The following is a 23,930-nucleotide window of genomic DNA, read 5'->3' as shown; positions in this document are numbered from 1 at the left end:
AGCGCGGTCACAACTTGTGAGTGAAGCTTTGCGGAAACTGCCTTAAAGGGACGCTGTCAGCATAGAATGTCTGTTTAAACCCAGCCCAGGCACTCGGTGCTCCATGGCGGCCAAACATTTATATACTCCTTCCCACATACTTGGTTTCCATAATCTCCACCCTATTGTCGTTTTATGAAGGCAGAGCTGTCAATCAAATGGGGAGATGTAGGGAAAACATGCAGGTGGGAAGGGGTATGGAAATGGTTGACCCCACTGTGAAGCATCGAGCAGTGGGACTTCGTTTGACGGCATTCTGCGCTGACAGTCCCTTTAATAAATGAGTTGGCTTTTCTAGCTTGGTCCCTGCATTATTCTTGTATTTGTCCCCAGGTTCTTTTCATTGACCCGGAGCAGGAGTCTACGTCTGAGCTGATCAGTGTAGCAGAGATGTTCCTCAATAATCACATGCCACTCAGGTCAGTTCTTCACTAGATCTGTCCACAATAGTGAAGATTATTGTTCTTTGTTATTGTTACTTAAAGGGATTGTCCTGTGTAGAAAACCCCCTTCAGTAGAACAGATAGAGAGCTTTCTGTTACTCAGCCCGAGTGGAGGGATCCTGCAGGAAGATGACAGATGGAGAAGTCGGAGCTTTACCCGATAGTTGTCAGCTCCACTTACATGCGGAGTTGTGTTCACATTCTCTATTGACGGCGTATTCATTAGTACAGTTGTCTTGTCTTGAATCTGCTTTCTGACCAAGTGTCTACAACCCATTCAGTATGTCTTAACCCCTTCATCCACACATGATTTTCCTTTTTTTTTTTTTTTCCCGTTTCGTTCTTTGCACCCCTTTTCCCCAGAGCGATAACTTTTTTATTTTCCCGTCACTATGGCCGTATGAGGACTTGTTTTTTGCAGGATGAGTTGTACATTTGAAAGACTGCATTCATTTTATCACGTGATGTACTGGAAAGCAGGAAAAACATTCCAAGTGTGTTGCAAAAATTGCAAACAAAAGTTCAAAGCCATACTTTTTTTCATTTTTTTTATTTACCATGTTTCCTGAATGGTATAACTGACCTGGCACGCAAGTCATAGGAAGCTGAATAAAATGATACATTGATATCTGCAATCTGATGTCTTATCCAGAGAAAGCCACGTTTTTCTTATACGCAAATGACCTTTTTTTAGCCATGGGGAGGATGTTACCTGGAAGATAACTCTGCATGAAGGGAGAGTTACCAGTGTGAGACAAGTAACTAACAGAACAGTAGAACTGAACTTTTGTCTCATTACAAACACATTTGCTGCAGCTCTCACAGCTCTGCTGTATTACACCACTGTCTGCCTGTGAGATGGAAGCTGAGAGGAACCTGCAAATGTCAGGTATAATCACACACAGCTCTGCTGTATTACAACAATATTGCAGCCCTGTCTGTCTGTGAGATGGAAGCTGAGAGGAACCTGCAAATGTGTCAGGTATAATCACACACTGCTCTGCAGCGAGATCAGGAGAACAGAAAGAGGCCATCACACTGGTAACCAATACACATCACTCTGGTAATCAGTACATATCGCACTGGTAAGGTCCCCTTTCATGTAAAATAATTCTTGGAGGCAGAGTTATCTTCCAGGCCTCATGCTCCCCAGAGCCTGGAAGAGGTAATTTATGTAAAGTGATAAAAGAGGGTTTATCACCAACAACACATCTAATATAAGACATACAGGTAAGACTGTTTTCAGCCGTCTATAACCTGTACGCCCGTATTAATAGTTTACATAGGTCAAATGTAGTGACAGGTTCCCTTTACTATATCCCCTTAGGGGACTTGAAGCTGTAATCATTTGATCACTGGTTCTGTACATAGCCAACCATCAGCAAGGCTATGTATAGAGAAAATCACGATCTCTAATGAACGCCAGCTAAACACTTTCTTTCACAGGAAGATCGTAACGACGGCAAAGGGGTCATCAGCAGACCCCCGACTGTCATGACAACCTATCGGCACGTGTTAAATCCTGCCATCAGAGATTGGCAGTGGCATTTAACAGGTTAACAGCCGCAGGCGGATCTCCATTACACCCTTGGTTGTTAAAGACATATGATGGCTTTATGTAGAATTTCTTCAGAATGTTGGAAGAGAAGAACTGTTCAGTGTTTCTGCAGAAGCTAATGGCGGAGTACAAAAAAACTATTTAGAATGTTCGAAGAGAAGCATCTTTCAATGTACCTGCACAAGAAGAGAAATGGAAGCATGTGACCCAAATAAGCAGGAGGATGAGGAGACAGTCAGCTCCCATACCGCTGTAGAACCACTTCCAGGCTCTCATACAGGACAACTATGAAGATGTACATCAAAAAAGTGCTTTGCCCACAAAGAACACTCCAGTAGGAAATGAGAAGCCTCTTGAAGAGAGAAAAAGAAGCGTTGTGGTGAAGAAGAAAAAGAGAGCGGTGGTCATGGGAGATTCCCTACTGAGAGGAACATCCCCCTCATGAGAAGTGTGCTGTCTTCTAGGTGCCCAAATCACAGATGTGTCTGATTGTGTTTCAAGACTCTTCAGTGCTACAGACGACTACACGTGTCTACTAATAGATGTAGGAACATATGACACAGCAAGAACGGACATGGAGTTTATATGCAGAGACGTTGAATACGTATTCCGGAAAGTGAAGGAACTGGGAGCACAGGTTGTCTTCTCATCCATCCTCCCAGTGGATGGACATGGACCAAGGAGATTGATCATGATTCTACAGGTAAAAAGCTGTCTACGTCGATGGTGTCATGAGATATGTTTTGGGTTTCTTTACCATGGAGTAAATTGCATGTATGATGACTCCTTGCTAGAGATGGGTTGCATCTTACAAAAACAAGAAAACACATATTTGGTCGACGCCTTGTTACACTCATCAGGAGAGCTTTAAACTAGAGCAATATTGGATGAGAAATATATGGCCCGGAAGAAATATGCAGGTAATGAATTCTTTTGATAACCCTGCTATTAGAAGAGGAATGAAAGAGCAAAAACAAAAAACTGAATGAAAATAGAGGAGCAAGAGAAACCAACTACAAACTATAATGTGTCTATACAAATGCACAGAGCTTGGGAAACAAACAGGGAGAATTGGAGCTGTTAACACAGGACGAGAGATATGATGTCATAGGCATCTTTGAAACTTGATGGGATGATACACATCCTTGGAATACCAACCTTGAAGGCTGCAACTTATTTATTGTAAATGGCATTAAGAAGAGGGGAGGAGATGTTGCATTGTATGTTAGGAAAATGTGTTCTCCACAGAGATCCAAGCTTCAGAGAATGGTAGCTCTGCAGAAACTGTTTGGGTAAGAATACAAGGAGAGAAGAACAGAAAGGACACTATTCTAGGTGTTTACTATAGGCGACCTGGACAGACTCAAGATATGGATGAACTCTTGTTGCATCAGATGTCTTATGTTCTCAAAGAAGTACGACATGATGATCATGGGAGATTTTAACTATCCAGATATTTGTTGGGAATCTCTCTCAGGCAAAAGTTATGGGTCCAGAAAATTCTTATCTAAAGAGTAGAAGAGAGAACAATAGGATCTGCAATCTTGGACCTAATTCTTACCAACAGGGAGGAAATAATTGAAGAAGTAAAGGTGGCCGGGAATTTAGGAGGCAGCCATCGTGCTATCCTCGCATTTTGGATTACAAGAGGAGGAAGACTGGCGAGGTAGGAAAGGTCCAATGGCTGGATGTTATAAAGGACAGAAATGTCCAAGAAAAATGGAAGATTTTGCTAAATGAACCTCTCACTGCACAATCAGTAATAATCTGGAAAAGAAGGAAGATTGGAAGCTTTTAAAAGAGACCAGGATGGATGAACACAGAAATTAATCACTTGTTAAAGAGGAAACAAGAAATGTATATTAAATGGAAAGAGGGGGGCATATCTAAAGAAGAATATATTGCTATATGTAGGGAATGCAAGAGCTAAAGCCAGTAATAAAGTGATGCATGCAAGGGAGACCAAAAACAATAAAAAAGGATTTTGGGGATATGTCAAACGCAAAAGAAAAGTCAAAGCTGCTATAGGATTTTTACAAGATGAAATGGGTGAAGTAGTCAAAAATGATGTTGAGAAGACCGAACTTGCAAATTCGTATTTTTCATGTGTTCTCTAAGATAGCAATTGTAACATCAAGTGTTCTTCACGGTGCTATCAAAAGACTAAAAGAATCCACACTATCTATAAACGGACAGATGGTGAGGGAACACTTATTGAATTTAAATTTCCTAGTTCAGATGAATTACATCCTAGGGTACTGAATAAGATAGCAGAGGAAATTGCAGAACCACTAGCCAGAATGTTTGAAAAATCCTGGAGAACAGAAGAAGTCCCAGAAGATTGGAGAAGAGCAAATATTGTCCCAATCTTCAAAAAGGAAAGAAGATGAAGCAAGGAAATTACAGGCCAGTGATTCTTACTTCCATACCAGGAAATATCTTTTAACAAATTATTAAACAGCAAGTATGTAAGTACTTGGATAAGAATACCATCATTAACCAGAGCCAGCATGGGTTTATTGCAAACAAGTAATGCCAGACAAATCTAATTTCCTTTTATGATGGAATCACTGACTGGCTGGATCAGGGAAATGGAGTAGATAATAGTATATCTTGACTTCAGCAAAGCATTTGATTAAGTATGTCATGTTATCCTTATTGAAAAAATGACCAAGTATGGGACTGACAAGGCTACAGTTAGGTGGATTCATAACTGGCTCAATGATTGTATTCAAAGAGTAGTAATAAATTGTTGCACATCCAATTGGAAGAGTGTTTCAAGTGGGGTACCACAAGGCTCTGTCCTGGCCCCAGTGTTCAACATTTTTATAAATGATCTAGATAAGGGAACTGAATGTAGACTAATCAAATTTGCAGATGATGCAAAGCTAGGAGGGCTAGTTAACACTAGAGAAAACAGACGAAGTATTCAGAAGGCGCTATATAATCTTGAACAATGGGCAGATAGAATGGTATTGAATAGAGAGAAATGCAAGATTCTACATCTGGGCGAGAAAAATGAAAATTACATCGTGTGAAAAAGACTTGGTTATACTAATAGATCACAGACTGCACATGAGTTAACAGTGTGATGCAGCAGCATAAAAGGCAAACGGTTCTAGGATGTATCACGAGAAGCATAGAGTCTAGATGATGCAAAGTAATTATCCTTCTTTACTCCTCCTTCGTCAGACCTCATCTGGAATACTGTGTCCAGTTCTGGGCACCACTTTTTGACAGTGAGGGTGATCAATGAGTGGAACTGGCTGCCACTAGAGGTGGTGAGTTCTCCTTCAATGGAAGCCTTCAATCAAAGGATGGATAGACATCTGTCAGATGGTTTAATTAATTCTTAATTGAGCAGGGGGTTGGACACGATGACCCCAGAGGTCCCTTCCAACTACCATTCTATGATTCTATGGCTGATTAAATCAGTGTTCATGTGCAAGTCCACATCAAAGTTAGTGATACGACTTTTTACGTATATGTATGTCAAAAGTTGTGAGGGGGTTAAATTATTAAATTAATATATTGCACTCATCATATGATTTAGCACTGTGTACTTACAATTGCTCGTTTTGTCTTTCATCTCTCTGCTTATGTAGAAACAGGGAGTCTCTTGCCCCTGCATTTATCATTCCCCTCTTCACCTCCTGATCTAGCTGCTCCCTCCTCTCCCTGCCAGGGACTTTGCAGTGATCTAGAATTGTAGTTCTAATGATGACTTGCGCAAAATTGACTTCATGTTTCTACGTAGAGCTGAGAAGGATTCAGCTAGTCATTTTTTAATCATGTGATATAATAGGTCTAATGAAAAAGAGAAACATTAGCTGGGTAGAAAGGTGAAATGAGCAATTGTAAGTGCTATATAATATGATGATTTCAGTATATTAAGAGGATACAAATTTTGATGGGAGGTGGAGGGCTTCTTTAAAGGGATTATCGCCTTTAGGAGGATATGAAACATTTCACTGTTTGGCCTGTCTTTTTAGAAGGGGTGTGCCAGGTCCTCCTTGGCTAGAGATGCTTTTATTACCCACTCGCTGATCTGGCTAATTGATGAGGGTCCTTATTAAATTAGCTCAGTACTTCCTTAAATACAATTAAATAAACTGCTTTTTCTAAGTCAGACCATCCCCCTGTAATGTAAAATGTAATATAATATACCGTATAAAGAAAATATTCCACTCTGTATGTCATGCATGGTTTCACCACCCGAGGGCGCTTCATGTTGCGGTTTCTTGCAGGATTGGGTTGGTGTTCGTTGTGAATGACGATGACGAAGTGGATGGCTTCCAGGACGCCGGGGTCGCTCTGCTGAGGACGTTCAACTATGTGGCTGATGAAGAGGATAATTATGATGCTTTCCAGATGATTGTATCAGTAGGTTTTCACCTTTTTTTTTTTCTTTAGGAATTGTCATGAAATACTGTCTGCACGTGCCAAATGTTAGTAATTATAACACTTCCCATGATAAGTCTTTGGTCTGCCAAGGATTTATGGCAACTTTAACACATACGGTACATGGGCAGTTGTTGTCTTTGTAATATAAGTGGTGCCCAATAAGGCAGAAGCATTAGTAAATGGCTGCTCTCTGGGGGCGACCCACATTGGCCCCGTGTTACCCTGCTGCAGCCGATCCCTGCGCAGGACGCGGATGTTCATCAGACCATGCACGTGCTCCCCAGTCTGTGTCTGTTGGGGGATTTGGATGGAATGGGCGTTTGGTCAGCAGCTCTTGAAGGTTTACGCCGTACTTTGTGAACCCGTCCAGTTGTCTTTCCACTGATCTGCAGCTGTCTATTGTTCTCTCATGTAGATCTACAACAAGGTGCGGACGGGTGAGCGGCTGACAGTGCGACACGTCACTAGCGTGCTGGAGGAGAAGTACCGCTACGTGGAGCCGAGCAGCATTCTGGGCCCGGACTCTGCTTATGACCAGAATAGGAAGGTAACAGCGCGCTCAGTAATAGTGGTGCTGAACTGTGGGAAATGCAGAAAGTGAAAACTGTCAGCAGGTTGGAGTGGAGGAGACCCGATCTAATGAGGTGAAACCTCACAAGCTCTCAGCGTTGGATGATCGGGGGGGAAGCCCTGCTGAGAGCCAGGATGTAATAAATCACATGGCTGAGAGGAGGAGACGGGTGTCTGTTGTCACCACCGCCATCTTGGTCTTGAATTTGGGGATTATGGGTGATAGTAGGAGAAAGGGCAGGTGATTATTAGAGTTGATTGGATCGATAATCAGGACCCTGCTCCAGTGCCTGCTGTCCGCCGCCGTCCCCAGCTCTTCTCGTTATTAGCCGCCCTGGCCCGACCTCACGGTGGCACCATGACGCACATATGATGGGCAGCTGCCAGGTTTTAGGCATTTCACAGGGCTCCCATCCAGTGGCCATGGACTACTGACTGGGCCTTGTGAAGTTATTAGATCCAGATTATAAGCCTCGCCATCTGTAACATGATGGTAACTGTCTCTGCCATTTTTCCCAGGAGGGGAAGGAGTACTTCCTGCAGACCGGACTGTCCCCGCTTCCTGTGGTTCTCTTCAATGGAATACCGTTTCCAAAAGACCAGCTAGATCCCGATGAGCTGGAGACCGCCACAATGCACAAAATCCTGGAGACCACGACATTTTTCCAGAAAGCCGTGTATCTGGTGAGTCTTGTGATCTTTCATGTGACCATAAACCCTTGGGCCGCCCTCTCTTCAGGATGGATGACCGAGTGCGAGTTCAGACCTCCATTTATTGTCGTCTGGAATTAATTCCATCGTTGTTACATAAAAAGCATCTGTAGAGTGATTCTCGGGGTGTTATTGCACACTGCGGGATAACATGACCCCTCCTGGATGGATTGGGGGGCTGAAGCTGCCCAGTCGTGGCCATGACACTTGTGTGCAAATAGGAGACATGGCCACGTTCTGCCTCTTATATAGTCTGGCCAGGGTGCATGTAGGTGGCACACAGCGCACACTTTTCCCTGATATTTAACCCCTTCATGACCTTGCCGTTTTTTGCAATTCTGACCAGTGTCCCTTTATGAGGTAATAACTCAGGAACGCTTCAACGGATCCTAGCGATTCTGAGATTGTTTTTTCGTGACATATTGGGCTTCATGTTAGTGGTAAATTTAGGTCAATAATTTCTGAGTTTATTTGTGAAAAAAACGGAAATTTGGCAAAAATTTTGAAAATTTCGCAATTTTCACATTTTGAATTTTTATTCTGTTAAACCAGAGAGTTATGTGACACAAAATAGTTAATAAATAACATTTCCCACATGTCTACTTTACATCAGCACAATTTTGGAAACAAATTTTTTTTTTGCTAGGAAGTTATAAGGGTTAAAATTTGACCAGTGATTTCTCATTTTTACAACAAAATTTACAAAACCATTTTTTTTAGGGATCACCTCACATTTGAAGTCAGTTTGAGGGTTCTATATGGCTGAAAATACCCCAAAGTGACACCATTCTAAAAACTGCACCCCTCAAGGTGCTCAAAACCACATTCAAGAAGTTTATTAACCCTTCAGGTGTTTCACAGCAGCAGAAGCAACATGGAAGTAAAAAATGAACATTTAACTTTTTAGTCACAAAAATGATATTTTAGCGAAATTTTTTTTATTTTCCCAAGGGTAAAAGGAGAAACTGGACCACGAACGTTGTTGTCCAATTTGTCCTGAGTACGCTGATACCTCATATGTGGGGGTAAACCACTGTTTGGGCACACGGCAGGGCTCGGAAGGGAAGGAGCGCCATTTGACTTTTTCAATGAAAAATTGGCTCCAATCTTTAGCGGACACCATGTCGCGTTTGGAGAGCCCCCGTGTGCCTAAACATTGGAGCTCCCCCACAAGTGACCCCATTTTGGAAACTAGACCCCCCAAGGAACTTATCTAGAAGCATAGTGAGCACTTTAAACCCCCAGGTGCTTCACAAAATTGATCCGTAAAAATGAAAAAGTACTTTTTTTTCACAAAAAAATTATTTTAGCCTCAATTTTTTCATTTTCACATGGGCAACAGGATAAAATGGATCCTAAATTTTGTTGGGCAATTTCTCCTGAGTACACCAGTACCTCACATGTGGGGGTAAACCACTGTTTGGGCACATGGTAAGGCTCGGAAGGGAAGGAGCGCCATTTGACTTTTTGAGTGAAAAATTATCTCCATCGTTAGCGGACACCATGTCGCGTTTGGAAAGCCCCTGTGTGCCTAAACATTGGAGCTCCTCCATAAGTGACCCCATTTTGGAAACTAGACCCCCCAAGGAACTCATCTAGAGGCATAGTGAGCACTTTAAACCCCCAGGTGCTTCACAAATTGATCCGCAAAAATGAAAAAGTACTTTTTTTTCACACAAAATTTCTTTTAGCCTCAATTCTTTCATTTTCACATGGGCAACAGGATAAAATGGATCCTAAAACTTGTTGGGCAATTTCTCCTGAGTATGCCGATACCTCATATGTGGGGGTAAACCACTGTTTGGGTGCACGGCAAGGCTCGGAAGGGGAGGCGTGCCATTTGACTTTTTGAATGGAAAATTAGCTCCAATCGTTAGCGGACACCATGTCGCGTTTGGAGAGCCCCTGTGTGCCTAAACATTGGAGCTCCCCTACAAGTGACCCCATTTTGGAAACTAGACCCCCCAAGGAACTTATCTAGATGCATAGTGAGCACTTATAACCCCCAGGTGCTTCACAGAAGTTTATAACGCAGAGCCGTGAAAATAAAAAAATAATTTTTCTTTTCTCAAAAATGATTTTTTAGCCCACAATTTTTTATTTTCCCAAGGGTAATAGGAGAAATTGGACCCCAAAAGTTGTTTTCCAGTTTCTCCTGAGTACGATAATACCCCATATGTGGGGGTAAACCACTGTTTTGGCACACGTCGGGGTTCGGAAGGGAAGTAGTGACGTTTTGAAATGCAGACTTTGATGGAATGCTCTGCGGGCATCAGGTTGCGTTTGCAGAGCCCCTGATGTGCCTAAACAGTAGGAACTCCCCACAAGTGACTCCATTTTGGAAACTAGACCCCCAAGGGAACTTATCTAGATGTGTGGTGAGCACTTTGAACCCCCAAGTGCTTCACAGAAGTTTATAACGCAGAGCCGTGAAAATAATAAATGTGTTTCCTTTCCTCAAAAATATTTTTTTTAGCCCAGAATTTTTTATTTTTGCAAGAGTAACAGGAGAAATTGGACCCCAAAAGTTGTTGTCCAGTTTCTCCTGAGTACGCTGATACCCCATATGTGGGGGTAAACCACTGTTTGGGTACATGCCGGGGCTCGGAAGGGAAGTAGTGACGTTTTGGAATGCAGACTTTGATGGAATGGTCTGCGGGCGTCACATTGCATTTGCAGAGCCCCTGATGTGCCTAAACAGTAGAAACACCCCACAAGTGACCCCATTTTGGAAACTAGACCCCCGAAGGAACTTATCTAGATGTGTGGTGAGCACTTTCAACCCCCAAGTGCTTCACAGAAGTTTATAACGCAGAGCCGTGAAAATAAAAAATAATTGTTCTTTCCTCAAAAATTATGTTTTAGCAAGTAATTTTTTATTTTTGCAAGGGTAACAAGAGAAATTGGACCCCAACAGTTGTTGCCCAGTTTGTCCTGAGTACGCTGGTACCCCAAATGTGGGGGTAAACCACTGTTTGGGCGCACGTCGGGGCTTGGAAGGGCGGGAGCACCATTTGACTTTTTGAACGCAAGATTGGCTGGAATCAATGGTGGCGCCATGTTGCGTTTGGAGACCCCTGATGTGCCTAAACAGTGGAAACCCCTCAATTCTAACTTCAACACTAACCCCAACACACCCCTAATCCTAATCCCAACTGTAGCCATAACCCTAATCACAACCCTAACCCCAACACACCCCTAACCACAACCCTAACCGCAACACACCCGTAACCCTAATTCCAACCCTAATCCTAACCCTAATCCCAACCGTAACCCTAATCCCAACCCTAACCACAACTGTAACCCCAACACACCCCTAACCCTATCCGTAACCCTAACCACAAGCCTATTCTTAACCCTATTTCCAACCCTAGCCCTAATTCCAACCCTAACCCTAAGGGTATGTGCCCACGTTGCGGATTCGTGTGAGATTTTTCCGCACGATTTTTGAAAAATCTGCAGGTAAAAGGCACTGCGTTTTGCCTGCGGATTTACAGCAGATTTCCAGTGTTTTTTTGTGCGGATTTCACCTGCGGATTCCTATTGAGGAACAGGTGTAAAACGCTGCGGAATCCGCACAAAGAATTGACATGCTGCGGAAAATACAATGCAGCGTTTCTGCACGGAATTTTCCGCACCATGGGCACAGCAGATTTGGTTTTCCTTAGGTGTACATGGTACTGTAAACCTGATGGAAAACTGCTTCGAATTCGCAGCGGCCAATCCGCTGCGGATCCGCGGCCAATCCGCTGCCAATCCGCTGCAGATCCGCGGCCAATCCGCTGCGGATCCGTGGCCAATCCGCTGCGGATCCGCTGCGGATCCGCGGCCAATCCGCTGCGGATCCGCGGTTGATCCGCTGCGGATCCGCGGCCGATCCGCTGCGGATCCGCGGCCGATCCGCTGCCGATCCGCTGCGGATCCGCTGCGGATCCGCGGCCGATCCGCTCTGTGTGCACATGCCATAGCCCTACCCCTAACCCTAACCCTACCCATAACCCTAACCCTACCCCTAACCCTACCCCTAGTTCTAACCCTAACCCTAGTGGAAAAAGAAAAAAAAATATTTTCTTTATTTTATTATTGTCCCTACCTATGGGGGTGATAAAGGGGGGGTTTTATTTATTATTTTTTTATTTTGATCGCTGTGGTAGAACCTACCACAGCGATCAAAATGTACCTGTAACGAATCTGCCAGCCGGCAGATTCTTTGGGCGCACTGAGCATGCGCCCGCCATCTTGGAAGATGGCGGCGCCCAGGGAGAAGACGGACCGACTTCGGGAGGATCGGTAAGTATGAGGGGGTGGTGGGGGGGTGGATCGGAGCACAGGGGGAGCGGACAGGAGCACGGGGGAGCGAACAGGGGGACGGAGGGGGGTACCTGACAGAACGGAGGACTGGGGAGGAGATCGGGGGCGGTGGGGGGGGCCAGTACATGATTTCCAGCCATGGCAGATGCTATTGCAGCATCGGCCATGGCTGGATTGCAATATTTCACCATTTTCATAGGTGAAATATTGCAAATTGCTCTGATTGGCTGTTGCACTTTCAACAGCCAATCAGAGCGATCGTAGCCACGTGGGGGCAAAGCCACCCCCCCTAGGCTGAAGTACAACTCCCCCTCTCCCTGCAGATCGGGTAAAATAGGAATTAACCCTTTCACCCGATCTGCAGGGATGCGATCATTCCATGACGCCGCATAGGCGTCATGGGTCGGGAAGGGGTTAAGGATGTCGTCCATGTAAGTGATGACCTCTCTCCCCCTGGCACGCAGAAGTGCCATGGCGGCAGTCATGTCCTCTGTGAACACGCAGAGAGCCATGGAAGGGAGGGCCACAAGCCGAAAATGGGACTGCTGGACAACAAAGCAGAGACATTTGTGGGATGTGGAGACAGCCTATCCTCTGAGGAACTCAAGTGTCCAGCTTTCATGGAGACAACAACCGAGTGAAGGGACTCCATCCTGAATCTGCCAAGTCATTGCGCTTTTTCAGCAATTGTAGGTCCAGAATGGGACGGACTGACTCGTCTTTGTTAGGGATGATAACAACGTTCAAATAAAAACCTTTGAACTGTTTGAGTAGGAACCGGAACAATGGCGCATGATGGAGAAGAAAGAATCCCTAAAACAACATAATATTGTAGTTATGATAACAAGAATAAAATAAATGATGTTACAGAGCAAGGTTTCGGGACTTCTGGGTATCTTCTTCAGACGGGGTGTGACAAAGTATCTGAAGCAACACAAATATATGCACAAAACTAAACAAAAAAAAAACAAAACAGTGGCATGGCAAAATAAATGACATTCAAATAAACAAACAAACCGAGCTCAGGGATTGAATCCTTAACTGGATTAGATTAGTGGCGTGAAAGTTTTATAGTTCCAATTTCCAAGTCCCATCAGATGCCCGGTGCCCTCAGTGTCTGTGCAGCAGATTCCCTAGATCCTGTAGTGATCATAAATCCTCCCGACAGATTTAGTCCTGTGTGGAGGGAACCAAAGACTGTATTCCCAAACCCTGCCATGTTTGCGTGATTTAAAATTGCCTTTTAATATGACAACTTTCATATTGTGTCTGTTGTGCCCTGGACCACAGAAATGTTTAGTCACCGGTAAATGTTTTAATCTGTGATCATTTAAATCTGTCAGGACGATTTATGATCAGTGCAGGATCTGAGGAATCTGCTCCAGAGAAACTGAGGGCACCAGGCCTCTGATCTTACATGGATATTGGGACTATGAAACTTTCACACATCTAATCTAATTAAGGATTCATGCTCTGAGCACCGTTTGTTTATTTAAATGTCTATTTCTCCTTCGCCTCATTGGGGGACACAGTCCGTGGGAGCTGTGTCCCCCAATGATTGGCTCGGAGAAAAGGATTTTACGGTGAGTACACAAAAATCCCTCTTTCTCCTTCGCCTCATTGGGGGACACAGCTCCCACGGCCTGTGTCCCCCAATGATTGGCTCGGAGAAAAGGATTTTACGGTGAGTACACAAAAATCCCTCTTTATTATGCTATGCCTGTTTTTTTGTTTCGTTTTGTTCATATATTTGTGTTTCTTTAGATACTTTGTCATACCATGCCTGAGGAAGAGACCTAAGAAGTCTTGAAAGCTTGCTTTCTAACATCATTTATTTTATTCTTGTTATCCAATAAAAGGTATCATAACTACAATATTATCATGTTTTCCCCATGAGAGCATTCTTCTGCCTCCTCAGTGACACCACTCTAAACTGATTAGTTTAATTGCCAGTAGTCGGGTGCAGTCTGCTGAAGACAAATCATCTTTTTCTCTTCAAGGTTGTAATTCTTAGTGTCCGCCTCCTGGTGGCAGCAGCGTACAACTATTGTTTCCTAGGCCCCTAATGAAGTCCCCAATAAAGGGGGTCTGTGCCTTCAGTCACCCTTTATATATGGCAATTGGAAGACTAAAATGCGTAGTATTGGTGCATTCTTAGGACTGTCATGACTTATTTTGATAATTTGTGAACTGAGCGCGGTTTGAGGGGTTCATTTAGCGTTTCGTTATACATTCCTTGGAATCTGCATGGATCTGAACACACTTTATGCACTTTGTTTTTCTCCTTAAATAGGGGGACCTGACCAACGATCAGGATGTTGTGGATCACATCATGGCTCAGCAGAACGTAGTTCCCCGGATTAACCTGCGGATCCTGGACATGGAGCGGCAATACCTGGACCTCACGGCCATCAGTAAGTCGCTACATACATTTCTGTAATGCATGGAGTCAAAAGTGGCAAAAAAAGGACCCGGATTTAGCGGAGAGGCAATTACTGATTTATTAGAGTTTATGCCAGAAATCATAGCACAAATGTACAACTCCTCATAGCGGACATAGATATCGCAGCCTGGCCCACAGACACCACAGTCTTCATTCTGAAAGCGCTGACCATCTATAACATTTGTTGCATGTGTTGGTCCATTCCTCACCTCAGCTTGCAGTCATTGAATTGTTTCCAGATTCTGAAGATCTTGAGCTTATTGCTTGTCATACAATTTATTTCTTAATGAACCCCAGTATATAGTAATGTATTTTCTCTCCCATCTTCATTATCGTCCTGCACGTTCCTCATGATGACTTCTGTGGTTCACAGATAACTTCTATGTGGATGATTATGCCAGATTTAGCATATTGGACTCGGATGCGAAGAGCGCAGCCATAGCCAACAGCATGAACTACCTGACTAAGAAAGGTGAGAGGAGAAGCGTCTACAGACATGGAGCCATTGTCACTGATCACAAAAGGTGGGGTCTTCTATTAATAAAGTGGTCAAAGAACAGCGGATAGCACCGCAGTGATGGGTGATCCTGGGATCAGTAGTACTTACAGTACCAGGGTCTTCATGTGCCCATATAATACCCGTCCACCTCCAGGGCATCACACCTTACAGTACCGTGGTCTTTATGTGCCCATATAATCCCCGTGCTCCTCCAGGGCATCGCACCTTACAGTACTGTGGTCTTTATGTGCCAATATAAAACCCGTGCTCCTCCAGGGCATCGCACCTTACAGTACCGTGGTCTTTATGTGCCCATATAATACCCGTGCTCCTCCAGGGCATCGCACCTTACAGTACCGTGGTCTTTATGTGCCCATATAATCCCCGTGCTCCTCCAGGGCATCGCACCTTACAGTGCCGTGGTCTTCATGTGCCCATATAATACCCTTCCACCTCCAGGGCATCACACCTTACAGTACCGTGGTCTTTATGTGCCCATATAATACCCGTGCTCCTCCAGGGCATCACGCCTTACAGTACCGTGGTCTTTATGTGCCCATATAATACCCGTGCTCCTCCAGGGCATCGCACCTTACAGTACCGTGGTCTTTATGTGCCCATATAATACCCGTGCTCCTCCAGGGCATCGTGCCTTACAGTACCGTGGTCTTTATGTGCCTATATAATACCCTTCCACCTCCAGGGCATCACACCTTACAGTACCGTGGTCTTTATTTGCCCATATAATCCCCGTGCTCCTCCAATGCATCGTGCCTTACAGTACCGTGGTCTTTATGTGCCCATATAATACCCGTGCTCCTCCAGGGCATTGCACCTTACAGTACCGTGGTCTTTATGTGCCCATATAATACCCGTGCTCCTCCAGGGCATCGCGCCTTACAGTACTGTGGTCTTTATGTGCCCATATAATACCCGTGCTCCTCCAGGGCATCGCGCCTTACAGTACCGTGGTCTTTATGTGCCCATATAATACCCGTGCTCCTCCAGGGCATCGCGCCTTACAGTACCGTGGTGTTTATGTGCTCATATAATCCCCGTGCTCCTCCAGGGCATCGCGCCTTACAGCACCGTGGTCTTTATGTGCTCATATAATCCCCGTGCTCCTCCAGGGCATCGCGCCTTACAGTACCGTGGTCTTTATGTGCCCATATAATACCCGTGCTCCTCCAGGGCATCGTGCCTTACAGTGCCGTGGTCTTTATGTGCCCATATAATACCCGTGCTCCTCCAGGGCATCGAGCCTTACAGTACCGTGGTCTTTATGTGCCCATATAATACCCGTGCTCCTCCAGGGCATTGTGCCTTACAGTACCGTGGTCTTTATGTGCCCATATAATACCCGTGCTCCTCCAGGGCATCGCGCCTTACAGTACTGTGGTCTTTATGTGCCCATATAATACCCGTGCTCCTCCAGGGCATCGCGCCTTACAGTACTGTGGTCTTTATGTGCCCATATAATACCCGTACACCTCCAGGGCATCGCACCTTACAGTACCGTGGTCTTTATGTGCCCATATAATACCCGTGCTCCTCCAGGGCATCGCACCTTACAGTACTGTGGTCTTTATTTGCCAAATATAATCCCCGTGCTCCTCCAGGGCATCGTGCCTTACAGTACCGTGGTCTTTATGTGCCCATATAATACCCGTGCTCCTCCAGGGCATCGTGCCTTACAGTACCGTGGTCTTTATGTGCCCATATAATACCCGTGCTCCTCCAGGGCATCGCGCCTTACAGTACTGTGGTCTTTATGTGCCCATATAATACCCGTACACCTCCAGGGCATTGTGCCTTACAGTACCGTGGTCTTTATGTGCCCATATAATACCCGTGCTCCTCCAGGGCATCGAGCCTGAGCACAGTGTAAAGTAATGGTCGTCTTTTATATAATATCACAATGTGACACCCAGGAAATGCTTTAATGTGTGAAACTATAAATTCCCTGTCCGTATGTTCTCGCTGGCAGCTTTTGTCTGGTTCCTCCATGAACGTTTATCCTGCGTCTGTATCTGTGGGTCGGGGGCCATTATTTTATTCTTCTCGCTCATGTCTCCTCTACTTCTTTGTCTCTTTGTCTGCTCCAGGAATGTCCTCCCGGGAGATTTATGGTAATCCCAGCTCTCTTTTTTTACATTTCCTATTTCTGTGCATGGTTTGCTTCACCTGCAGTTATCTGATCATTTTACAGGATATAAAATAAATGCATTATATTGGCCTAAAATAGTGAAATTATAGTCAAGTAGATGGAGACCCGATGCTATCGCATCAGTAGTGAGGTAATGTCACTATGGGGGCAGGCTTTACAGCGCTGAGAATCTCTCACCCTCATGTCAACTTTGACATAAATGGTTCATGGGATCGCAGCTACTAAAAATTATCTGAGTCTAACTGTGTACAGAACATACCACAGCTCCTGGACAGGAGAGGAAGCAAAAGACAATGCTGACATTACAGCAGGAGATCGCAGAGGATACCTTTTGTGAGGTAAAATATTGTTTAAAACCAGTCAGTGAAATATTTTACCTCACAAAATGAAGGTTCTGTGCACTGTCAGACACAGACAATTTTTAAAATGAACTTTCGTTCGTGAGAAAGCCCCTTTAATGTGACCGGATTCCTCTGCCTGTAGACACGTCTCGCATCTGCCGCCGGGATCAGCCGAATGATTCACTGCACCCGCGCGGAATTCGCGCAGGCACAGTAAATCAGACCGCCACCATCTTTGTGCAGACAGATACTGGCGGTCACATTAAAACTGCGCATGCGCTCCTCCTGTACAAAGATGGCGGTCAGTGAATTATTCGGCTGATCCCGGCGGCGGCGTGTTTGCGACGGTGTTCCGCTGGTAGTACCGTGCAAGAGGCTGCATACGGCGTATACAGTGTGTGTGTGTGTGTGGTGCGTACGGCGTATACAGTGTGTGTGTGTGTGGTGCTTACGGCATATACAGTGTGTGTGTGTGTGGTGCGACGGTGTTCTGCTGATACCCCACAGTTTCCATATTGAGACACCCATCACTTGGGTGTCTCAATATGGAGGTCGGTGAACTTCTGCTGCTTGGAATTCTGGGATCCAGACACATCTGGATGGAACAGGATGTGAAGACATTACAAGGTAAGTATATATTAAGATTAAGTGCCTTTTCCTCCACTATCCCGCCACGCTGAGGCGCGGCTCATTCTGCAGCAGCCACGCCAGGTTGTATAACAACACCGCCATATAATGAGCAGCAAGGTGATCGGGGAGAATAAACATGGTACATTATTTATGGCCATTATTTTACATTTTGCAGATTTTCTTTAAAGTTAATCTGTCAGCTGATTTCATAATATGGACTGCTTACTGTATATTATAGTATAGCTCTCTTAGCCCAAATGAGGCTGGTGTATTTACTTTTGACAATCAGTATCAGATTGACTATATATGTAAACCAAGCTCTATTTTCTTAGCCTGATTGTCAGCTCCTCAGTGTCCCTCCTCCCTGCTGAGGTCTCACGCTGCCCAGTACAAGCTGCTGCTGACAGTCAGGGTGGGTGAGCGGACACTGAATACACTCTTCCACTTTTTTGCTGGACTCATAAAATGTTCTTCTTAATATCATGATTATTCAGCCATACTGCCTGGCTTGTAAAAGTAAGTAGACCAGCCTTGTCAGGTCTAACAGATCTCTGTAATAATGTATGCAGTTTCTGTTGTGAAATCTGCTGACAGATCTGCTTTAATGTGCATGTCGCTCTACTTTACTACCTGCATGTGGAACCACTGAACTCTCCTGTCTGCATGGCGTCTAACCTGGGAACTTTCTCTAATGTCGTTGGGAACGTGCAGATTCTGGCGGCTTACCAAGATTGTTTGCTACACACGGCGGACACAGCTGGCGCTCGACACATCACTTCATCTTACAATGGGGTCTGTCGAGTTCTGCCGAGCTGTCTATTGTCTTGAAAGGCAGATTAGTGCTGCTCTGTTTTTCTTGTTAATAATATTGGAGGATGCCTGACTGTGCGTATACGCCCTGCCGCAAGGGGGCTGACACTAAGCTGTAAAGATAGGCTTTTCCTTGGGCTATGTGCACACTTTGCGTGTGACCTCTGCGGGTTCTCCCGCAGCGGATTTGATAAATCTGCAGGGCAAAACCGCTGCGGTTATCCCTGCAGATTTATCGCGGTTTGTTCCGCGGTTTCCGCTGCGGGTTTCCGCCTATACTATTGATGCTGCATATGCAGCAATATGCAGCATCAATAGTAATGTTAAAAATAATAAAAATTGGTTATATACTCACCCTCTGACGTCCGGATCTCCTCGGCGCTGCACCCGGCGGTCCGGTTCCAAAGATGCTGTGCGAGAAGGACCTTCGTGACGTCACGGTCATGTGACCGCGGCGTCATCACGGTCATGTGACCGTGACGTCACCGCAGGTCCTGTTCGCACAGCAACTGAGACCGGGGACGGCCGCGTGCAGCGCTGAGAGGTGAGTATAGCATCATTTTTTATTTTAATTCTTTTTTTTTACACTAATATGGTTCCCAGGTCCTGGAGGAGAGTCTCCTCTCCTCCACCCCGGGTACCATCTGCACATTATCCACTTACTTCCCGCATCGTGGGCACAGCCCCATGCAGGAAGTAAGCGGTTCAATGCTTTCCTATGGGTGCAGAATCGCTGCGATTCTGCACAAAGAAGTGACATGCTGCGGGTTGTAAACCGCTGCGTTTCTGCGCGGTTTTTCCCGCAGCATGTGCACTGCGGTTTGCGGTTTCCATAGGGTTTACATGTTAATGTAAACGCTATGGAAACTGCTGCGGACCCGCAGCATCAAAATCACCGCGGATCCGCGGTAAAAACCGCGAAGTGTGAACATGGCCTTAGACTCCTGGCAGTTCACTTTTAGCTTAAAGAAGTCGCTACCATCTTCATAGATGGCTCCTGTCGGATAGTCCTTGTAAATACCATCACTTTTGCAACTTACTGCTTCTTAAAATTTGCAGCCATTCTCGAAATATTAACTCTTTTCTTTTGTTTACCACCCGTTGCCAAGGAGACCGACCACTGCAGTTATCTAGCTTGCAAGCACTGCAGGATTAGGAAGGAACAGTTCTCTAGTGATCCTGGCCAGCTTCAAAACGGCGCTTACAAGCTCAGTAGACAGCAGGTTGTTCTGTCTCACAACGGTGGTCGGTCTCCAAGGCAACCAGCTGTAAACAAAAGAAAAGTGTCAATATCTTAAGAACTGCAAAACATTTTTAATATGCAAGAAATTGCAAAATTGCTTATATTTTCAAGCACTATCCAACAAGATTCATTTATGAAGATGGAAATATAACCCTTTGATGAAGGAGGCAGAGACGGCATGTTATCAGGTTTGTAAAAGAGGGTATAACCCACCAGGCAGAGGAAATACTTTTCAATAAGTTGTGTTGGCCTCTTAAAGGGAATCTGTCAGCAGTTTTGGTCAATGTAATCTAAGAATGTAATCTAAGAAGAAGAATGTTTTATCACCAGGAGATTATATTATGGGCAGCTCACTGTCTATAGACACTGTACACAGAGAACCTGACTGTGCTACATCTAGCAGTTGTCACAACTGCTGCATCCAGTAATGTAAGTGATACATCGCTGGATTCAGGGTTTCTTTTCCTACATTATGCTGCTCTCAGATGAGGTAGCAAAAACCTGCTGACAGATTCCCTTTAATAGCAGGGTGTATAAGCACGGTGAAGGGGATCTTGCTTTAAGTCCAAAAATCCAGATTTTCTCACCAATGTGACTGAATCTGCAGTGGAGCCTCCAATTAATAAGTGAATACCAATAACTCACCCATGCGAGATCTGTGCTAATCTTCTCACCTCGTGGCTCTGTATGAGTATCGGACGGCGCTGCCCGTCTATATGGGCCGGCTGTAATTCCTCCTTTGCTCCCTGCAGTCCATCTTCCCATCCTAACTCTTGCTGTTTGATGCAGATGACTCTTTTGTTAGACCGGTCACGTTTTGGATTGTGGGAGACTTTGACGAGCCCTCCGGACGTCAGCTGCTGTATGACGCCATTAAGCACCAGGTAACTTCTGACCCGCACACGATTCGCAGTGATACGAGTGTACGGTGTAAGTGCAGATCTAACTAAATGTGCCGGGAAGGGTGTCCTAGAAATGCTCTGCCCTTTCTTAAGGCCCCGTCTCACATAGCGAGATCGCTAGCGAGATCGCTGCTGAGTCACAAGTTTTGTGACGCAACAGCGACCTCAGTAGCGATCTCGCTATGTGTGACACGTACCAGCGATCAGGCCCCTGCTGCGAGATCGCTGGTCGTGTCAGAATGGCCTGGACCTTTTTTTGGTCGTTGAGGTCCCGCTGACATCGCTGAATCGGTGTGTGTGACACCGATCCAGCGATGTCTTCACTGGTAACCAGGGTAAACATCGGGTTACTAAGCGCAGGGCCGCGCTTAGTAACCCGATGTTTACCCTGGTTACCAGCGTAAGTGTAAAAAAAACAAACAGTACATACTCACCATCTGTTGCCCGTCAGGTCCCTTGCCGTCTGCTTCCTGCTCTGACTGCCGCCGTAAAGTTAGAGCGCAGCACAGCAGTGACGTCACCGCTGCGCTCTGCTCTCACTGTACGGCAGTCAGAGCAGGAAGCAGACGGCAAGGGACCTGACGGGCAACAGATGGTGAGTATGTACTGTTTGTTTTTTTTTACATTTACGCTGGTAACCAGGGTAAACATCGGGTTACTAAGCGCGGCCCTGCGCTTAGTAACCCGATGTTTACCCTGGTTACCCGGGTGCTGCAGGGGGACTTCGGCATCGTTGAAGACAGTTTCAACGATGCCGAAGTCATTCCCCTGATCGTTGGTCGCTGGAGAGAGCTGTCTGTGTGACAGCTCCCCAGCGACCACACAGCGACGCTGCAGCGATCAGCATCGTTGTCTGTATCGCTGCAGCGTCGCTGTGTGAGACGGGGCCTTTAAAGCTCCACAATAGAAACTGAACTTCTTATTAAATAAATCTCTTTGACCTGATGGGCCTGGTGTACTTGCCTTGAAAACACACATCAGAACAGCTGTATAATCCTTTGTGAAAGTGTATTTGCTTAAAATTAAAAGGTGAAAAAATGCTTTGTTTCATTAAGTACACCGGCCTTGTCAGGTCTGAGACCTACTTAATACTGTGTAGTTTGTCAAAAAAGATCCACTTTTAGGCATTTTTGTGATGTGATATACAACGACAATATCACATCACAAAAAACAACAATATATAAGAACAATTAAAAAACAAGTTAGCCTGCAGAAATGGATGACTGGAAAGTACAGATTAATTGTGTTAGTCTTAAGAAGTGTTAATCATTTAAAGAGTTACAAAATCCGTTACAAAACAATTTTTAAGCAATTAGAGACTCACTTGGAGAAAAGTTACAACATGAACCATACATTCAGAATGACCGCGAACCATAAGTGGTGTGCTGTCTCCACCTAGTGGTAGAAAATATTCAATTCAATGCGGATACGGAAAACGTGTACAATGGAGTTGTCTAGTGCCTTAAATAAGAAAGTATATAGCTTACATAGCCTTATAATAATAGGCATCCATAGGTTAGGAAATCTGAGGCTCCAAATAAAATAAAATGATAAAGTGCAAATGGAGCAAACACCTATCTAAACGCCTGGTTCCAGAGGCAGATTAAACAACCATCTGAATGAGGTTCTCAAGTGCCATGCAAGATAAATGACTACAGATATCCATAGGTCAAGAAGTGTTCCAAGTACGATAGAATGAGGAAAATAAAGTGCAAGTGCTTTGAGTCAGTCCTATGTTCAAAGGCACTGTCACAGATCTGGACATACAGGCATCAAAAGCCCACAGATAAAGGGTGTAAAATAAAAAACACTTCAAAGGACAAATGAACACTATATATTTACCAAATTAGACCCTCTGACGCGCGTTATGCTTGCTTCCTGAGAAAGGGTCCGCTCCTCAGAGGGTCTGATTTGGTAAATGTATAGTGTTCATTTGCCCTTTGAAGTGTATATTGCTGTTTTTGTGATGTGATGTTTCTTCCAGTAAAGATTATTCTTAGTTGAACATGGGAGCTTTTCTGTTGGCTTTGATTTATGCAAACTCCCACATACGTATAGCACCTTTCAAGGCTGATTCTTTTTGACACGGCCTAACGTAATCTACACTGCTCAAAAAATTAAAGGGAACACTTAAACAACAGAATCTAACTCCAAGTAAATCAAACTTCTGTGACATCAAACTGTCCACTTTGGAAGCAACTCTGATTGACAATCAATTTCACATGCTGTTGTGCAAATGGAATAGACAAGAGATGGAAATTATTGGCAATTATCAAGACCCACTCAATAAAGGAGTGGTTTTGCAGGTGGGGACCACAGACCACATCTCAGTACCAATGCTTTCTGGCTGATGTTTTGGTCACTTTTGAATGTTGGTTGTGCTTTCACACTCGTGGTAGCATGAGACGGACTCTACAACCCACACAAGTGGCTCAGGTAGTGCAGCTCATTAAGGATGGCACATCAATGTGAACTGTGGCAAGAAGGTTTGCTGTGTCTGTCAGCGTAGTGTCCAGAGGCTGGAGGCGCTACCAGGAGACAGGCCAGTACACCAGGAGACGTGGAGGGGGCCGTAGGAGGGCAATAACCCAGCAGCAGGACCGCTACCTCCGCCTTTGTGCAAAGAGGAACAGGAGGAGCACTGCCAGAGCCCTGCAAAATGACCTCCAGCAGGCCACAAATGTGCATGTGTCTGCACAAACGGTTAGAAACTGACTCCATGAAGATGGTCTGAGTGCCCGATGTCCACAGATGGGGGATGTGCTCACAGCCCAACACCGTGCAGGATGCTTGACATTTGCCACAGAACACCAGGATTGGCAAATTTGCCACTGATGCCCTGTGCTCTTCACAGATGAA

General features: G+C 45.0%; 1 protein-coding gene and 1 long non-coding RNA gene across 4 annotated transcripts in view; one reads left to right on the top strand and one right to left on the bottom strand.

The window, feature by feature from the left end:
• Window positions 1-23,930, bottom strand: part of LOC143808550 (uncharacterized) — a 1,160,439-nt gene that overhangs the window by 614,600 nt on the left and 521,909 nt on the right. The gene's annotated exons all lie outside the window — the stretch shown is intronic.
• The window catches only part of UGGT1 (UDP-glucose glycoprotein glucosyltransferase 1), a 77,953-nt gene that overhangs the window by 19,497 nt on the left and 34,526 nt on the right, over window positions 1-23,930 (top strand). For 2 of the 3 annotated variants that reach the window (XM_077291324.1, XM_077291325.1), the window contains exons 15-22: window positions 373-458; window positions 6,288-6,423; window positions 6,860-6,991; window positions 7,534-7,698; window positions 14,330-14,450; window positions 14,853-14,951; window positions 17,084-17,107; window positions 20,959-21,053. In XM_077291324.1, coding sequence (XP_077147439.1) covers window positions 373-458; window positions 6,288-6,423; window positions 6,860-6,991; window positions 7,534-7,698; window positions 14,330-14,450; window positions 14,853-14,951; window positions 17,084-17,107; window positions 20,959-21,053 — 858 coding nt within the window. The remainder of the gene's footprint in view (window positions 1-372; window positions 459-6,287; window positions 6,424-6,859; window positions 6,992-7,533; window positions 7,699-14,329; window positions 14,451-14,852; window positions 14,952-17,083; window positions 17,108-20,958; window positions 21,054-23,930) is intronic. The other variant, XM_077291326.1, reaches the window with a different exon arrangement.

Source organism: Ranitomeya variabilis, chromosome 2 (genome assembly GCF_051348905.1).
Source record: "Ranitomeya variabilis isolate aRanVar5 chromosome 2, aRanVar5.hap1, whole genome shotgun sequence".
In the NCBI taxonomy this organism is placed as follows: domain Eukaryota; kingdom Metazoa; phylum Chordata; class Amphibia; order Anura; family Dendrobatidae; genus Ranitomeya; species Ranitomeya variabilis.
Note: the sequence above shows the minus strand (reverse complement) of the source record. Positions and strands in the feature narration are given on the sequence as shown.